At 36.9% G+C, this 20,503-nt stretch overlaps 1 protein-coding gene across 3 annotated transcripts in view; it reads left to right on the top strand.

The window, feature by feature from the left end:
* Positions 1–20,503, top strand: part of LOC115217185 (CCA tRNA nucleotidyltransferase 1, mitochondrial) — a 73,485-nt gene that overhangs the window by 31,720 nt on the left and 21,262 nt on the right. For all 3 annotated transcript variants that reach the window (XM_029786817.2, XM_036507521.1, XM_029786816.2), the window contains exons 4-5: positions 7,148–7,274; positions 19,756–19,841. In XM_029786817.2, coding sequence (XP_029642677.1) covers positions 7,148–7,274; positions 19,756–19,841 — 213 coding nt within the window. The remainder of the gene's footprint in view (positions 1–7,147; positions 7,275–19,755; positions 19,842–20,503) is intronic.

Raw genomic sequence — 20,503 nt, 5'->3', positions numbered from 1 at the left:
CCTCCTCCTCAGGGTGACAGAATTTCTGGTTCATTAGAATCTAAAGATGAATTAAATCTGTATACCTTTACCTTAATAAATCTAAAAAAATTTAATCTATTCTGAGACATTGCATATTCCAGTGCATTTCCCCCTGCCACCAGCAATTTGGGTAAACATTACTTTTAAATTTATGAAATAATTATGTATCTTAATTACATAAATAAATTTAAATAATGAGGTTTGATGCCAATGAAACAGTGATTGAGCATAATTAAAATATGACCTATGTATGTGAAATTTGTGCTTTTCTGCATTTTATTCTAAATATGATATATTTTAGTAAATCTAAAATTTTGCAGTTGTGGTTTAACTGTAAAATATCTGGCTAATTATTTTATCGTGTTAATGAATTTTATTTACCATAAGACCCACAAATTGGCAGAGTTGTTAGAGCGTCAGAATGCCTCAGTATTTATTCCAACTCCCTGCAGTTTAAGTTTAAATCCCACTTAAGTCAACTTTTCCTTTTGCCTTGTAACACTGTCTGGCCAGGAGCATTGTGGTATGTGTTCTGACTCATTGCATTTCTGAGTTCTAATTCCACTTCTACCTACATGGGTGGTAGGATTAATCCATCACCTGATATAGCACAACCACCACCTGGCATCTTGGGTGCTTTTAGTGGAACCTACTCTGTTGCCAGCATTCAGGTCAGTTGTCCAGTTTGAAGATACCTTTCTCCCCCTTCTCTCTTTCTCTCTTTCCCCCTCCCTTTCTCCCTCCATCCCACCAATCTCAGAGGTTCTAAAAAGGGTCATTGGCACTGTTTTCTCTCCTTACTGACCAATAAAATAAAGAAAAACAACCTACAATTATCTTTATTTCAGAAATATGACAAACATCCATAGTTTTTTTTGTTTATTATCTTCATTCTCTATCCCTTCATGAAATCTTTATTTAAATATTGATATTTGTCTCACTACAAACTATGTTCAAACTAATTAAGCATCATTAGTAGGTTAAACATGAGTAAGTTAACTCCCCAGAATGACAGACTCTATCCTGTAGTCAATATATGCATTAACAAAAGTCCCTGATATTGCCATGTAAATGCTATCGACTCAATATTGATTAGAATATCAGTGAAGATTCTATCATTGGTATATAAATTTCTTAGCTATATTATTGTAGTTGCCAAATTGTAACACTCTTTTATATTAAGATCTTTATCAATTCTGACACTGTTGAGAGCATCATTCTTGACCTGCTTTTCTTTATTATTGGAATGACCTTTCCATTAATCTCCACCTATATAGATTGATTTCAACATTCAGACACATGAGTCACCAGACAAAATATTGGATATTTTATCAGCTCATTTACATGTCTCTTTCTCTCTCTTCTTTGATACAAATTACTCTGTAATCTGTTCTATCTTCACACTGCTACTGTTTTGCTATCTTTCTCATTGTAAATCTCTAATATCTTCATTGTGCTACTGTCCTCCTATTTTTTTCACTGTAAATCTCTTATATCACCACAGTATTTCTGTCCTATCGTTATGAAAGTAATCTGCCATATCAATTCAATGTTATTGTCTTCCTGCTAGACATTCTTCAATTTCATGATGACAGTCTTTGTTGTTGGCAACAGAAAACTGGCTACATACCTTTCAAAACAGCCCTGAATTTCCTACCATCAAATGGGATTCTAGAATGAATAGTTTAAACATTTAAAATAAGATTTTAACCCTTTAACATTTAAACTGGCCATATCCAGCCTAAATATTCTACCTGTTTTATGTTCAAACCAATCAGATCCTGCCTCTCACACCTACCCTACAATGTTAATCTAAAAATAAGTAATCACATCATTGAAATCTCAAAGCTATGAGATAAGATATGATTAATTGGAAGCAGTATGAATAAATAAGCATTACATTTGACAGAGTAATCCAAACACTAAAGGGTTAAAAGCATTTTTACTCTACTGGGTAAAATGTTAGTCATTTCTTGAACCCCTAGTATTACTCATTGGTTGTACAGTTCCTCATGCTGAGAGATTAGGTCCTTCTCTGATGGAATATCAAATCCATGCATCATTGACCATGTCCTACGCTATAGATCAACAATCACCTTGGGTATTCTTCCCTACCTTCACATTCCAGTCACCCTGTATGATTGATAAGTATATCCTGTCTATCTTAGTGATGACATCATGAAGCTCTTTACAGAGTATTGTGCCAGTGTAACATTGAAGGGCTTTGCCTGCAGGCAAATAGACATGAGCCTACTTCACACTAGCTGGTATCCTAGTACAGTCTTCATAGATCTTTAAAAGAATTTGATAGAATCCAACATGGTGCCCTATGCACCACAATGAAAAAGTTCATCATGGGGCAGAATTTCACTTGTAAAATTGAACAACAACAAAGCAACCAATGTAGTACACATACAAGACAATGTTGGAGAATGGTTCCATGCCATTGGAGGAGTCTATCAGGGCTGCTTCCTTTTGCCCACTATCTTTAACATCTTTCTGGAATTGATTATGATCAATATTTTGGAAAACTATGTGGGTGTAGTCAGTATCAGAGTGGGGAGACATCAAAAATGTTTAATTTGTTGATGATATTGTTGGATTAGTTGGAAGATGAATTAGTCTAGAACTTTCATACAGCTTCCACCAAATTTAGAATAGAAGTCAGTGCTAGAAAAAATAAACCAAATCTATGGCATTGTACTAGGACAGAAACTAGTTAGTGTAGCAGTTCAACTACCTGGGAGTAAAAGATCAAGGCCTGAAATCCTTGCAAGAGCCGCATAGACAATGACTACATTCACCAACTCAAAATATGGAAAGATAAGAACATCACTGAATAGACTTTCCCTGCATGCATTGATACTGACCATTTTCCTGTACACATTGATACTGACCATTTTCCTGTACACAGAGATTCAGAGGAAGATACAGACAATGGAAATGAGATGCTACTGCAACATCTTAGTCATCATATACTTGGACCACAAATTATTGGATTCAAGAAATCATCTAGCATCACAGAGCCTCTCATAAGGACCTTCTAAAAACAGTGAAGAAAAGAAAATTGAGATGGTATAGCGTTTTACAAGATTCAGTGGTCTTGCAAAAACCATTCTTTAACTCTGTAGCAATTAGGTTACACTGTTAAATGTATTCCTTATTTACTCACATTGTTTTTAGTTAATCATACATTATCTTGTGACTTTGAGATTTTGATGATCTAATTGTTGATTTTTAGAATGGTATTGTATAATAGGTGTGAGAGGCTGGATATGGCTAGTTTGTACATAAAATGAGTTGAATTTTTGGCCAGATATGGCTGGTTTAAATGCTAAAGAATTAAGGAACCATGGTAGGGAAAAGAGAAGGAGAGGCAGACAGAGGAAAAGACATAGGCAATACCAAGAAAAGGATAGACAAATCATTAGCAGGAACCCATACTCTCACACACAACTGTAGCAGGTGGAAAAAAATTGGTGTACAGTATGTCACAATGGTGCTCCTATAACTCCATTAGAAAGTGAACATCCATAACATGACTTATCTCCACATTGCTAATCTCTCTCTCTCCTGTAATATTTTATAGTTTCACAGTACTACTGTCTGATTTTATCTTTTATCTTTTGCTTGTTTCAGTCATTAGACTACAGCCATGCTGGGACACTGCCTTCAAGAACTATTAGTCAAATGAACTGATTCCTGTACATTTTTTTAAAGCCTGCTACATATTCTCTGTGTCTTTTGCTGAACCACCAATTTACAGGGACATAAACACACCAACACTGTTTTTCAAGCAGTGGTGGGGAACAAAGAGACACACACACACACACAAACCTGGAACCATGTGGTTGGCAAGCAAGCTCCTTACCACAGCCATGCCTGTGTCTTCCTAAGTTTTTTGTTTAGTCTTTTACAGCTCCTTCTGTGTTCCCATTTTCATCATAAATCCTTACATCTTCCCAGTGCTACTACTCTCCTAATCTGTTTGACAGTCCTTCTCCTTTTGTGAAACATCAGATCCATGCACTGTTGACAAAGTCCTGATTTGAGATTCCATGATACAAGATGAAAGACTACTACCGTTACAAGGAATGGAATCAGGACTTTGGCAGTGGTAATGATGCCGATTGTTGTTATGATTCCTCTTCTGATCTGAGAATCATCAGTGATAGTGGGGAATCAAACTTGCAGTGAAAGAGCCCTTAGCCCTTAGAAAAATATTTGGTGTACCAAGGGTATTAAGCTTTTGTATTTACAGGGAGATAAAGATATTAGTGTTATAGGGAAATACAAAACTATTAATATGAATTGTGAAACTATTATCATATAAAGACTTATCTTCTAATGTATGTGTGTGTGTGAGAGAGAGAGAGATCTGGTGAGAAGTTAGTATTTTGTTGTTGAGAAGACAAGCTAGATTACAACATAAGTGGAAGAGACCCTTAAAAGTTTCTCTCTTAAAGTGACTTTTTATGCATGCTATATTGAACATGCATTTTACATTTTATTTGATATATAAATGGTCATTGCCCAACGCTTTATTGCTAAATGTTTGTGAGATGTTTATAGCATAACAGTCCTACCTTTCCCATTACTGTGCTACTATTGAACCATTTCCATCATAATCTGTGATATTCTACACACACACACACATGTATATATATACTGCTAATGCACTCCTGTATTTGTCTATATAATCTGACAGCAACATAACACTGTGGTGTTTACTATGAGAAATATAGGAAGACATAAGAGATTACATTGACAAAGGTTTCTGAAGGACATTACCATTGTGGTTATTAACAAATTACTGCAAAAAAGGTGAAATATTGTCAGTGTGGAGATATAGCAGATCGTAATAATGAAGGTAGGATAATATAACTGAGAAGATATAACAAAGAATCAGTTACATCTCCACAGTGATACTATTCTCCTAATTTTGTCACTGTAACTCTTTGGGGCTACAGCTCCTCTACCCTCCCCATTGTAATCTGTTCTATTTCCATGGTGTCACTGTACACTAAGCTTTCACAATGTAATCTGTCATATCTCCACAGTACCACTCTTCCTTTACTTTTCTCATTTTAATGTCTTCTATCTCCCCCCCCCCCCCCGAGCTTCTATCTTACGCGCCTCTTCTATGATTTATTACATTCCCTATCCTTCCTTTCTCCTTGTAAGCTGGGGCTGTGTAATTCCACCCCACGTCTTTCTGCTGGGTATTTGGATTAATGCCATCACCAGCATTGAGGTGCTGGACACAGCGTTCAAGCCTTGGATTAAGGAGGTGACCCAAGAAAAGCTACCCTGTTATAAATCTCTTTTGTTCATTGAAAACTGAACTATTGCTATCCAGACTAAGTATGTTATTGTGAAAGACAAATCATGTGACCTGATGAGTGGGCCTTTTACAGTGTGCAGTACATAACTGAAACTGAAATAAATTTATTGAAACAAACATATACTGTACTAAAAAAAAAAGCAAAATGTTTTGAGAAAAATAGTATGCATGTTCCACTATATATTTTATAGAAACAGATTACAGCAGAAACTGGTCTCATTGCCTCAATAACATCATCCTCAGTACTATCACGAAATAGCCATGTGGAGGTGGTTTTCATTCATGTTGCTCATCACACCCTCTATAGCCATCACAGAACTGATGTTTGTTGTCCCTCTCAATGATGTTTTAGATGAAGATGTCCAGGGGCTTCAAGTCTTTAGAGCTAAGGAGAACACATGTTAGGGTTCACGTGGTCATGGAAATTGTTGACAAGCCACTCATGAGTTGTGAAGACCGTGTAGGAGGAAGCAGAGTTTTACTGGAATATATATAGTTTTTCTTGGGCCACCTCCTTAATCCAGGGCTTGAACACTATCCAGCAGCTCAATGCTGGTGATGACATTGACCCAAATAGCCAACAGAAAAGTGGCATGGAATGGCATTGTCCTTATTGTTCATGATCTCTAGAAACTTCAAAAATGTACCTCCATGGGCTCACATAACAATTTATTTCTCCTGTTGAGCTTCTTGGTCAAAGTTTCCATCAGAGAAGAATCCAGACATGATGGGTTCCTTTGGGTGCTTGAGCTATCAATCAAACATTTTGAACAGAGCACACAGTTTTGTGTTTTACCAGGCATGAATCTGCTCTCCTAATCTCATAAAACGTTACAAGATGTCTTCATACACTACATGTATGATAGTGGGCTCCACCACCTCCAATTGTTCAGCAAGACTCTCATTGATTTGGTGAGGTTGTCATTGAAGATGTTCTCAACCTACTGGACAAACCCAGTCATCCTGATGTCTGATCACTGACAATGTTTCTTTTCTGTCGTCACAGAGGCCAAGGATTTTAGATAAAAACATGCAAACTTTATACTGGAATTTTGTTAACTTGATATATTATAACATTACATGTCTTATAGATAAACTAAAGTGTGTGTTGTGTGAGAGCTCTTCTCAAAAAGTATGCCTAAAACTTTGTCTTCAGGCCTAATTAATTCTGAGGTAAAACTTAATAGATTTCAGCAATGTGCCTCTAACACTGTAAATACTACAATCAATGACTATCATAACACATAACTTGAAATAATTATATTACATTATAGTTTATTTATTTATTTTCATCATTAGTTTTGCCATCTAAACTAATTAGGCTCCTAATAAATGTGTTAGTAATTTCCATTGACCTTAATAACCAAACTTAGCATTGTGAAATTAAATAAAGAGTTCCTCGTTAACATAAATTGGCTCAAATTCAACAATCTTCATTTGCTGCCTTGTCATTTTTGCTCCCTTTTCCTGGGTTTCTTAAGCCTTTATCAATTACTTTACTTTTTTGTGGTTTCTTACTCTTAGTAACACATCTTAATGTCACTTTAATAGCTTATTTCAACTCAGAGAATTAACTGAAAACATTATCTCACCAGAAGCTTTGAGTTAATCAATGTTAAAATATGAGATATTCTGAGAAAAATGAACGGGTTTATAATATTGAAAATAAACTTTAATTTTTCAAGGATAAGATTTCTAGGTTAAAATACAATGGTACAATGGAAATTAAATTTTATTGACATTTTATTTTTGTCAATTTTGTTTTATTATTTCATTCTGCAGACTTTGATGGTGTCTTATATGATTATGTCAATGGTCAGGAAAACCTGAAAAGCAAAGTGGTGAAATTTGTTGATAATCCAGAAGATAGAATCCAGGAGGATTACCTCAGAATCCTTCGCTACTTCCGGTAAGGAATGCTTTTCTTTCTAACACATACACGTATATCTATATACCTGTATACATTCACACACGCACGCACACACACACAATGTGCACAGATCAGCCTTCAAAGAGCTGAGTTATCTCAAATAGTTCTGGATTGTCTCCCTTGTTTAAGTTGGCAATGTCAAAATTTTGGCTTACTTCAGAATAAAGTTAGAATGTAAAATACATGAAATACCTGAACCATCACTATAGTACGATTTAATAGAGGTGTGTGTGTGGGTGGGGTGATGCTATAGTTACACTCTATCACTACTCTGTGATCATCATCATTATGTATAAATAATGAAGTATTACCACTAATTTAAGGACATAAACGATAATTTCACTCAAATAGAAACTTAAATAAATTTTAATAATTATAAAAATCTAAAATCGATCATGGTATATGTATGAAGGTAATTTGAAAAATCTATGGTGTAGATTTTTTATGTTTTTCCACCATTATTATTGGTTTAACTGTTACAAACATATAATCAAGATAACAGTGTTAGAATTTTTAGGAAAACAATAGATGAAAGGGATTTAGAAGATCCTTTTAGCAAACATTCCCCGGTAGAGAAGCCAGAACATCTGGGCTTCTCAAAAATTAAGGTGAGTGACCTCTTTTCTTTTTTTCTTTCTCCAACTAGCATGACTGTGCTTAGGGTGGGATGTGTGAATGTGTGTGGCCTGGGCCCAGCTTGGAAGCAACGTCACTTGCTCAACAATCTCTGAACACTTGATTTAGGTATGACAACATTAACAAAAGGCAAGAATTTTCAGGAAGCATGCACTAGCATCAATTTTCAAAGACTACAAGATATTCTCATCTTATAGTCTGTAAAGGCCAGGTGACAGTGTAGCAATGCTATTCCAGAAATCCTTAGATCTCAAGGTACAGGCAGTCTTCTTGGACCCAGACAGTAAGGTAATGGTCCTGGATATGAATGGCAGCAAAGGTGACACCTTTAGACTGCTGACTGTTTATGCCCCAACAAGGGCTGGAAGGCCAGATTTCTTCAAGAGTCTAGAAACATTCGTTGGAATGTTTCACACTTTAGTATTAGTGAGGAACTGGAATAATATTTTGGTTGAACAGAGGGACTGTGTGAGGTTAGTACATAGCAGAAGGGGATGCAAAAGCCTTGGAAAGCTGCTCAGAAACTTTCAGCTGTCTCACAAGTATCAATTGTATTTCCCTGTTGGGCCAGTGTGGACATGGAGCAACAACAGTGGGTCATCCAGATCATATCTAGAGTATTTGTTAAATCAGCAGATAGGGATACTGTAGGGTGTTCATAATCCAAATTGGTCAGCTACACAGAACCACAAATTTGTGATTTACACAGTCAGTTTAGATAAAACCCATATATAGGGACCGGGTTACTGGAAGCTGAACTTGTCTTTACCAACAAGACTACAGGGACCAAATTAGTGAACTTATTAAGCGGTAGTTGATGGGGCAATTGCCAACAACCGGCAGGGGATTGCCCTGAAGAGAGTGATGAAAGTAGAATCAATATTAACAAAGAGTTAACAATAGAAAGAAATAGATTAGAGGAAGACCTAATCATCAAACAATAAGAGGTGATTAGTACCGGCATCGCAACTGACATACTTGTGGTGAGAATGGCACTCAAACATTTCTTCAATGTGAAACAGGAAGGCTACATTGTCAGAGCTAATGCTCATTGGCTCAAAGACAAAGGAACTGAAGCTGTCTGATTGGTCCAAACAGTGGAAGTATACTCTACAAAGTAGTTGGTGTTGGGAAGGGCATCCAGCCATAGAAACCATGCCAAAACAGACATGGTACCTTGGCAGGTCTTCAGCTGGCCAGCTCCTGTCAAGCCATCCAGCCTATGTCAACATAGAAAACAGATGTTAAATGATGATGGTTATGATAATATATGTTTCATATTAAATATATATGCGTGTGTGTGTGTATACGTACAGTAATCTCTCACCATATCACGATTCACCTATCATGGTTTATTATTTACATTTATGTCGATTCCCCTGTTTTGTTTTGCATTTCTAATACCATAAATATATACGAATTATTAAAAAAATAACAAAAAAATTTACAGTACAGTACTGTTTCTACTTCACGGATTTTCACCTGTCACTGGGGGTTTTTGAATAAAACACCTGCGATAGTTAAGTGACTACTGTATATATAAATTACTGACTCGGAAGGACATGGTCTTTTGTTATGCACCTATAATATACTTTATATAAATATATATATTGTATTAAATTATTTTATTCATACATAAATATACTTATATATTATAAATATATTTATATATATTATATGTAATATATATATAAGATAGAATAACAATGCACCAATATTTACTTGAATTAGCAGCAATTAGAGCAAGGTCATCTGCATAGAGGAGCTCCCAGGGGCACCCTGTCTTGAATTCCTTTGTTATTGCCCGGAGGACTATGATGATTAAGAGGGGGCTGAGGACTGATCCTTGGTGGTCCCCTACCCCTACCCGGAATTCTTCACTGTACTTACCTTACTGACAGCATCCCTCTACATGGCTTGCACAGCTCTCACTAACCATTCATCTATCCCTAGTTTCCTCATTGACCATCAGATAAGGGAACGGAGGACACTGTCAAAGGCTTTCTCCATGTCAACGAAAGCCAAGTACAGAAGTTTATCTTTGGCTAGGTATTTCTCTTGCAACTGTCTTATATAGCATCAATGGTGCTTTTCCCTGGCACAAACCCAAACTGCATCTCATCTAGACTGACTCTCTCCCTAATTAGTTGGTCTATGACCTTCTCCGTGACCGTCATTACCTGACCGAACAGCTTGATACCTGTAATTATTTGTATCTAAAGCGTCACCTTTACCTTTGTAGCTGTTGACTATGGTGCTGCTACACCAATCATTGGGTATGACTCCTTCATGTATCACCTGGTTAACTATATGGGTGACTAGGCTATAGCTGATACTGCCAGATATTTTGAGCATCTCTGCGGTGATTCCTGATGGGCTGGGGGCTTTCCCTGTTTTCATACCCTTAATTGCTTTATCTACCAAGGTACTGTCAATTCGGATAGTTGGTCCTTCTGTTGGGTCAGCATTCGGCAGACTCTTTCTCCCATTCTCCATTACTTTATTTAGCAACCTTTCATAGTGGTGTCTCCAAGCCTCTCTCATTGCAGCCTCGTTTAATGCAAGTGAACCATCATCTATGTGAATACATTTCTCTCCTACGACATCACAATTCTCTCTCACACACTGCCTTGCAACATGAAATACCACAAATCTTTTGTCCTCATGGTGCAGAACATTGGCAGATTTTTTCTTATCTGCTTCCCCTCTGGCTAAATAAACCTGCGTCCTAGCTTCCCTTCTGGCAGTCTGATACAATTCCCTGCTACCACCATTCTTCCAATCCTTCCAAGCCTGTTTCTTTTCTCTAATGGCCCTGTCAGCATTGTTCCACCACCACGTTACCTTGGGTCAAGAGGGGACTTTGCACCATCCACAGATCTGGTCAGTGGCCCTCAGCATGTTGTCTTGTAGAAACCTCCAAGTTGTCTTCCATATAATGTGATGCTATATCCCCCTCTATTTCATCAAAAGTTTTCAATAATATGTCTCTAAATTTCTGTCCATTTGCAGGATCTTTAAGCTTCCAGACCCTTCTCCTCCATGCTGGTCGTCTTCTGGGCATCCATTTAGCCTTGATCCTGAAGTCGCTAACTGCTATTCTATGTTGTGGGGTACATTCTTCGCCTGGGAAGGTTTTCCTGGCAAGGATGTAGTCAATTTGACTAGTGTGTCTACCAGATCGGTAGGTGACAAGATGACTGGCAGGTTTCCTGAAGTTAGTATTGCAAAACATAAGATCATTTGCATCACAGAACTCCAGCAGCCTGGTTCCCTCATTGTGGGAACCAAAACCATATCCTCCATGTACACCATGGAAGCCCCTTGCATGTTGTCCAACATGCCCATTGAAGTCAGCACCTACAAAGAGAAGGTCCGTGTCATTTATCAACGAAGTAATCAGCAAGAGAGTGTCATAAAATCGGTCTTTCTGAGGGGCATAGGCCGAGATAATGGTTGCTAACCAATGATGTAGTACTTATCCAATCTGCAGTATTCTATCGCAGACTCTGACTACCTCGATAACCTTATCAACCCATTTCTCCCTAAGAAGTATACCCACTCCCCCGACCCCATCAGTGTTCCCTGCCCAGAAAATCTCGTACCTATGTTCTTTGTGTATGAGGAGCCTAGTGGAGTGGCTGTGTGGTAAGTAGCTTGCTTACCAACCACATGGTTCCGGGTTCAGTCCCACTGCGTGGCATCTTGGGCAAGTGTCTTCTGCTATAGCCCCGGGCCGACCAATGTCTTGTGAGTGGATTTGGTAGACGGAAACTGAAAGAAGCCTGTCGTATATATATATATATATGTGTGTGTGTATATATGTTTGTGTGTCTGTGTTTGTCCCCCTAGCATTGCTTGACAACCGATGTTGGTGTGTTTACGTCCCCGTAACTTAGCGGTTCGGCAAAAGAGACTGATAGAATAAGTACTGGGCTTACAAAGAATAAGTCCCGGGGTCGATTTGCTCGACTAAAGGCGGTGCTCCAGCATGGCCGCAGTCAAATGACTGAAACAAGTAAAAGAGTATATACACATAATTATACATATATATAATTATACGTGTGTATATATATATATATATCATCATCATTGTTTAACGTCCGCTTTCCATGCTAGCATGGGTTGGACGATTTGACTGTGGACTGGCAAACTAGATGGCTGCACCAGGCTCCAATCTGATCTGACAGAGTTTCTACAGCTGGATGCCCTTCCTAACGCCAACCACTCCAAGAGTGTAGTGAGTGCTTTTATGTGCCACCAGCAATAGGGCCAGTCAGGCGGTACTGGCAATGGCCACACTCAAATGGTGTTTTTTTACATGCCACCAGCATGGAAGCAAGTAAGCTGCTCTGGCAATGATCACGCTCGGATGGTGCTCTTAGTACTCCACTAGCACGGATGCCAGTCATCGAATTTGATTTCGATTTCACTTGCCTCAACAGGTCTTCGCAAGCAGAGTTTAGTGTTCAATGAAGGCAAGGTATGCATAAGTGGGCTGGTTACACCCCTGGCATAGGCCACGAGGTTATGGTCTCACTTGGCTTGCCGGGTCTTCTCAAGCACAGCATATTTCCTAAGGTCTCAGTCACTGGTCATTGCCTAGATGAGGCCTAATGTTCAAAGGTCATGCTTCACCACTTCATCCCAGGTCTTCCTGGGTCTACCTCTACCACAGGTTCCCTCAACCGCCAGGGTGTGGCACTTTTTCACACAACTATCTTCATCCATTCTCGCTACATGACCATACCAGCACAAACATCTCTCTTGCACACCACAACTGATGCTTCTTAGGTCCAACTTTTCTCTCAAGGTACCTACACTCTGTCGAGTATGCACACAGACGTTACACATCCATCGGAGCATATTGGCTTCATTCCTTGTGAGCTTACGCATGTCCTCAGCAGTCATGGCCCATGTTTCACTGCCATGTAGCATGGCTCTTCATACACATGCATCATACAGTCTACCTTTTACTCTGAGCGAGAGACCCTTTGTTACCACCAGAGGTAAGAGCTCTCTGAACTTTGCCCAGGCTATTCTTATTCTAGCAGCTACACTTTTAGCGCACCCACCCCTGCTACTGACTTGGTCACCTAGGTAACAGAAGCTATCAACTACTTGTACTTTTTCTCCCTGAATGTGGCAGAAGTTGTTCTCTGCACATTTTCAGTGTTTATTGCTCCTGAGCATCTGCCACATACAAAAACTATCTTCCCAGTTAGCATTCCTTTCATATTGCTGCACCTCTTATGTTTCCGTAGCTTATATTGGGTACATCTTACAGAGTTTCTACCTATGCTTTTTCTATAGATCAAGCAGGACAATCTACCTGAATGGATTTGTGGTTTGCCTGCCTTCCTACTTATTAGGAATTTGGTTTTAGCTAGGTTGACTCTAAGGCCCTTCAATTCTAATCCTTGTTTCCACACCTGTATTCCTTATATATATAATTATACATATATATATATATATATATATAATTATACATATATATATATATATATAATTATACATATATATATATATATATATATATATATATATATATACATATATATATATATATTATATATATATATATATATATAATTATACATATATATATATATATATATATGTGTGTGTGTGTGTGTGTATGTATATATATATATATATATATATATATATATATATAATTATATATATATATATACATATATATATATATATATATATATATATATTATACATATATATATATATATTATATATATATATATATTATATATATATATATATACATATATATATATATATATATATATATATATATATATATATATACATATATATATATATATATATATACACATATATATAATTACACATATATAATATATATATATATGTGTGTGTGTGTGTGTGTGTATGTATATATATATATATATATATATATATATATATATATAATTATATATATATATATATATATATATATATATATATATATATATATATAATTATAAAGAATTGCTGCGTGGAAGGTGTTTGTAAGCCATTTAATAAACACACAAAAACCATTAGATTCACTTCAACATTTAAATTTAATCTGCCAAAATATTTTTGTCGCTTTAAGACCGCAACCTGTTCACTGACAAAATTCCGTGCTGCACAGAATTTTGTCAGTGAACAGGTTGTGGTCTCAAAGTGACGAAAATATATATATGATATATATATTATATAATGTGACCGCATGTGTACCGTTGGCGATTTTTTTCCTCTGTCTTCCCTTCTTTGGATCTTTCCTTTTCCTATGTTTCTGACAAAGAGCTCTGCTCAAAAAGTTAAACCCTCCTACTTTCCTGTGCGTCCAATAATACTATACTTGTTCCACGTCCTCGCGTTGTTGTGTTTTCATGTTAGGATTAACTATATATATATATATATATATATATATATATTATATTAAATTAGAGACAAAACCACTATTAGGCAAATCAAACAATGAAAGACTTAAGCCAATACATATGTATTGGCTTAAGTCTTTCATTGTTTGATTTGCCTAATAGTGGTTTTGTCTCTAATTTAATATAATATAATATTTTACTATAAAATTGGATTCAGTCCTAAATCTGATTTTTCCCTGTAAGTTTGGATTTATTCCCTAATATTTATTATTATATATATATACATATATATGATTTGATTTGATCTAGTTTCAGCTTGTGCTGTGACCATGCTGGGGCACCGCCATTTGGTGTTGCTACATAATCTTACTTCACAAATGCTTTTTGGGAATTGACATTTGGTGCATGAGGGAGTTTGATGCCGCTGCCCTCATTTGCACCTCCTGTCACGATGTTTATTCATCTGGGACACTTGACAGTAAGAGGTCCAGCTTTATTTTGAAGACACCTATGTCTACCCCATGCAGGATATTGAAGAGGTGTGGTCCTCTGAAACCCAGGCTCTTGCAGTATCTTGTCCTATACCTTGATGGCAAATTTGGAGTCCTTGGCACTATGCAGTAGTACCCAGTTCTAGTATTTGTGTAACTCTCGATGTTAAAGTTTGGAACAAGTCCCTCCAGGATCTTCCAGATGTATATTATGGCATATCTTTCCTGCATACGCTCTCAATCTCTTGAGTTTTTCCCAATAGCTTATATGATGCATAGAGGCTATATTCTTCAGGTAGCTTCGTTGGATTGCCTTAAGTTCTGAGATTAATTTGACACTGGTTGATGACCATAGCTGAGAGAAATAGTCAAAGTGGCTTAGGGCAAGTGTCCTCCAGAGGACCATTATAGTTTCTTGATCTCTTATTCTAAAAGTTCTAAGAATACATCTGGTCAGCTGCCTGTATTTCATTGCTAATTTAGCAACATGCACATGGAAGGATGCATCATTATGCATGTAAATGCCCAGGTCACGCACTGACTGTGCCTCTGAGATTGCAATCCCTCCTAGTCCAGTGTATTTAATGAGTATTGCATTTAGTTTTGCATGCTGATAGCACTAGGCTTGAAACTTTTCAGCATTAAACTGCATGGTATTCTTTTCAGCCCACTTGTATATTTCATCCAGCTCACATTGTAGGTGCATAGTGTCTTTGGGGTTCTGTATTACCTGTGAGATTTTTGTATCATCTGCATAACTTGTGATCGTGGCTCTCTGTGTGGCTGCGGGCATGTCTGAGAGAACCATTGTGAACAGTAGTGGTCCCAAAACAGTGCCTTGTGAAACACTGCTCACTATTTGCATGTCATTTGAGGTGGCCCCATTGGCTGCTACCATCTGACTTCTATCCTTCAGAAAGTCATGAAGCCCTTCTTCCAATTTTTGTTGTTTTTGTACTGCTTAAAGGCACATTTCTTTCCTGGCAAGCTTACTATTTAAACCATGTTTGTGTTCTCCCAGTCAACAGCCTTATCATTACTGGTACTTTAAACTCTTCAGTTGCATATTTGTGTGAATAAAATCGTTTTTCTTTGGAATAGATAAAAAGTCTATCTTTATTTCTTCTTTTGCTGGTGTCTCAAATTTAGGTCAAATCAGTGTTTCTCAAAGGGGAGTCCTATGGGACGGTCAGACAAGTTGTTTTGAGAAAATTTGGTTTAAATGTTTGACAACTCAGCACCGTCCTTTCGACAGGGGTGTTTTGCTCGTATATATATATATATATATATATATATATATATATATATATATATATATATATATATATATATATATATTTGTAATGTATTATATATATATAGATATATATTTTTGTAATATATTTTATATATGTATATATTATATATATTATATATATAATAAATGATGAAAGAAATGGAAGATAGGTTTGATTATATATATATATTAGCTAAGCCCAGTTTCACCCAGTCAGTTTGGATGATGTGGCTGTAAAACCTGCCCTGTGTAAGCATTCGACTTGTTTGGGCACGCTTACGTTAAAAAAACAATTTTTGAATGACTTTTGTTGTCAAAATGCTAAAAATAACTGACCAACAAAAGAAAAACCAACCAAGATTCAACCAAATCAAAAAATAAACCCAAATACTAAGCAAACAAAGATGAACCACTGCACTTCCATTGCGCGTATACACGCACACACACTCACATACCCCCACTTTTACATACACACACATATATTCACACAGAGTTTAAATGCTGTTTGATTTATTTTCTTCAGCATACAATTTTCATCATCCCACTACCAAGTATGACATCACCCCTTCCTTCCTTATTCATCTATAACCCCTTCTGTTCTCATTCATAAACACAAGAATATTATTATCGTAGATTATCTCAGTAACCGTGGGGGCTATGAAAAAATACGAAGCCCAACATCACCACCGGATCATTCTATGCATCTGTGTAATTTTTCATGCAATTCCACCCAGCTCTTTGACCATGAATCCCAAGACAAGAATCGCCCATGTCAAATTTATATATATGTATATATATATATAAATTTAAAATGAGGGTGAGAAATTATATAATTTAATTAACATCATTTTAAATTTAAATTTAAATTAATACGTTCTCTAACCGGCAAAGGCCACTGCTGTAAATTATTTTCTGCAGTATCATTATTTCCGGTAATTTAGCATGCCAAAATGAGGACATTTGAATAGTAACCATGAGTGTTATGGGTAGAACTGTTTACAAGTCTGACTTTGTGCAGACGTCTTGGTATGCAGTTCTGCAAATTATATTCATTTGGACAGTCACACTGAAGATCTACGGACATCTTACGTAAATAAAATTACGTAATATGGTGATAGTGAAACATGTATGTGAATAATCCATATTTTTATTGCTTTTCTTTTGTCTTGCTCGATTATGTTTTGGTTGTTTTGCTGAATTTTTCTTGAGAACATTTTTTAGTGGTAAGACCATAGAAGATCTATTTCTAGCATAAGGGTGTCCACATAGTGGTTTCCTTCTCATATGTATATATATCATGATGATGATGATATATATATATTTATAATGTAAAATATATATATGCATTATATTATATATGACGCAAAATTTCTAAATTGTAAAGCCAGTCATACCTGTATCACAGTGATTTCAAACTTTGTGAAAATATAACATCTTCATCCTCAGTGAGTCTGACTGACCTTGTTTCATAAAGCTTGCCCGTCTCATCTGATGTGTGTGATGTTTGTTTTTAATGCTGCAGCAAATTTAAAAAGGTGATCGAAGTGAATAAAAATTATAAAAAATATAAAGATATTGTTTACAACAATATCAGTGGCTTAGCATGCATAAAAAACCATAAGGATAAATAATTATTAATTGATAATGAAGGATATTAAACATAGCACCAGCATGCTAAAATAGGAGTCAAAAACGACTTCAGATCACAAATTTTCACTAAAACACTAAGGTGAAATCGGGAGAGTGGACGAAAATAACTTTAAGACCCCATACAAATGACATGTATATATATATATATATATATATATATATACATACATACGAGGTGAGGTTCATTCAAAAAGTATCTGACTTTATTTTTTCCCAACAAAATTAATGCTGCATGGACAAATTCCGCTGGGTGATAGGTAATGTCACCCTTCCTGAGCATGCATGGAAATTTTTATTCCTGGCTATTACACATAGAGTAACAGCTGGATTTTCATTTTCACCGAACACATTGAGCAGATATAGTACATCAAGTTTATGGCAAAACTTGGCAGTACTCAAGCTCAAACCATCCTCTGGATGAGTTTGATTCAGCAGACCTTTGGTGATGATGCCATATGCAAAACTCAGATTAAGGAGTGGTACAACCACTTCAAACTTGGTTGTACCTCAGTGGAGAGCAAGGTATGCTCAAGCAGGCCATGCACTAGCCAAAACAAGGAGCTGATTGAGAAGGTTTGGCAAATAGTTATGGAAGACCGTTGTGTAATAATCTAGGAAATTGTTCACGAAGTGAAGATAAGCATAGGATCAGATTGAACACTGAACTCTCACCATCGCTGAATGACAGATCCACCACCATATATATTATCATCATCATCATTGTTGTTTAACATCCATTTTCCATGCTGGCATGGATTGGATTGTTTGACAGAGAACTGGGAGGCTGCACCAGGCTCCAATCTGATTTGGCTAGGTTTCTACAGCTGGATGCGCTTCCTAATACCAACCACTCTGAGAGTGAAGTGGGTACTTTTTATGTGTCACCAGCATGGGAGCCAGACAGCCAGCTCTGGCACCAGCCACCCTTGAATGGATCTTTTTACATGCCACTGGCACTGGAGCCAGCCAGACGCAATTTGCATTGGCCACGCTTGAATAGTGCACAGGTGCCACTCAGGTAGTACTGGCATTGGCCATGACTATGATTTCACTCAGTTCAACAGGTCTTCACAAACATGGCATATCAGGTGCTTTTAAACAGGCCAGTTATGTGACACTGGCATCAGCCACAACTATGAGCTCACTTGGTTTGCCGGGCCTTCTCAAGCACAGCATATCTTCAAAGGTCTCGATCGCTTGTCATTACCTCTGTGAGTCCCAACATTTGATGGTCATGCTTCACCACCTCATCCCATGTCTTCCTGGGCGTACCTCTTTCACAGGTTCCCTCCACTGTTAGGGTGTGACACTTCTTCACACAGCTGTTCTCATCCATATAAATCACATGACCATACCAGCACACTGCATCTGAGTCCAACTTTTCTCTCATATGTGTGTATATATATATATACATATATATATATATATATATATATATATATATATATATGTGTGTATATATGTACATATGGTGACTGTGTGGTTGAGTAGATCACTTCCCAACTGCATGGTTTGGGGTTCAATCCTATTGCATAGCACTTTGGACAAATGTCTTCTACTATAGCCTCAAGCTGACCAAAGCCTTGAGAGTAAATTTAGTAAACAGAAACTGATAGAAGCTCATTTTGTATGTATGTATATGCACTGATATGGTCATGTGATGCATATTGATGAGGACAGCTGCATAAACCCTGCCAAAATAGACAATTGGAACCTGGGCAGCTCCCCAGCTGGTCAGTTCTTGTCACACTGTCCAATACATGCCATTATGGAAAGTAGATGTTAAATGATGATGATGTGAGTTTGTGTCCCTCCCCTTCATGCATCATGTATTGATTGTAAACAAGTGTCACTGATAGGGAAGCATGAAAATATAACTGTTAAAACAATAATAATGGTGAAGATATAGTTCTATAGAGATCATTAAATTTCATAAATATTCTCTGTTTTATTGCACTTTTAACTACATTTTAATTTTCCTATGGTTTTTCTTCATTTATATCTTATTACAACCACAGGTTTTGGGGCAAAATTGCTTCTTCATCCAGTCAGCACAACCCTGATACTTTGCTTGTCATCAAAAATAATGCTCATGGCCTATCTAGTAAGTTTGTATTTTATATAATATTGATCTATCATTTGCCTATTTGATAATGTTGGTAGTGAAGGCACATGGTTCAGTTGTTAGAGCATCAGGCTCACTATCATAAGGTAGTGAGTTTGATTCCTAGATTGGGCTGTATGTTGTGTTCTTGGGCAAGACACTTTATTTCAAATTGCTCCACTTCTCTCAACTGGTGTCAAGCTGTATCGGCATTTACCTTTCCTTTTGATAACATTGGTGGCATGGAGAGGGGAGGCTAGTATGCATAGGTAACTGCTAATCTTCCATAAACATTCTTGTCTGAATTTGTGCCTTGCGGGTGGGTGTGGGTACTTTCTAGGTGCAATACCATGGTCAGTCATGTCTGAAGGGGGTCTTTAATATTGGGCTGTTATCACTCCAGGCAAAATGCTTAGCAGCATTTCGTCTGTCTTTATGCTCTGAGTTTAAATTCTGCCAAGGTTGACTTTGTCTTTCATCCTTTTAGGGTCAATAAAATAAGTACTAGTTAAGCACCAGGGTCAATGTAATCAACCTTTCCAAAATTGCTGGCTTGGTGCCAAAATTTGAAACCAATGTTATACTAGTCTGTCCAATAATATTGTGAAAGCACATGACATAGTGGTGAGAGTGATGCACTCAATATTGCAAGATTGTGGTTT

This window comes from Octopus sinensis, linkage group LG11 (assembly GCF_006345805.1).
Source record: "Octopus sinensis linkage group LG11, ASM634580v1, whole genome shotgun sequence".
In the NCBI taxonomy this organism is placed as follows: Eukaryota; Metazoa; Mollusca; class Cephalopoda; order Octopoda; family Octopodidae; genus Octopus; species Octopus sinensis.
The sequence above is the reverse complement of the archived record's forward strand: the minus strand, read 5'-3'. Positions and strand labels throughout refer to the sequence as shown.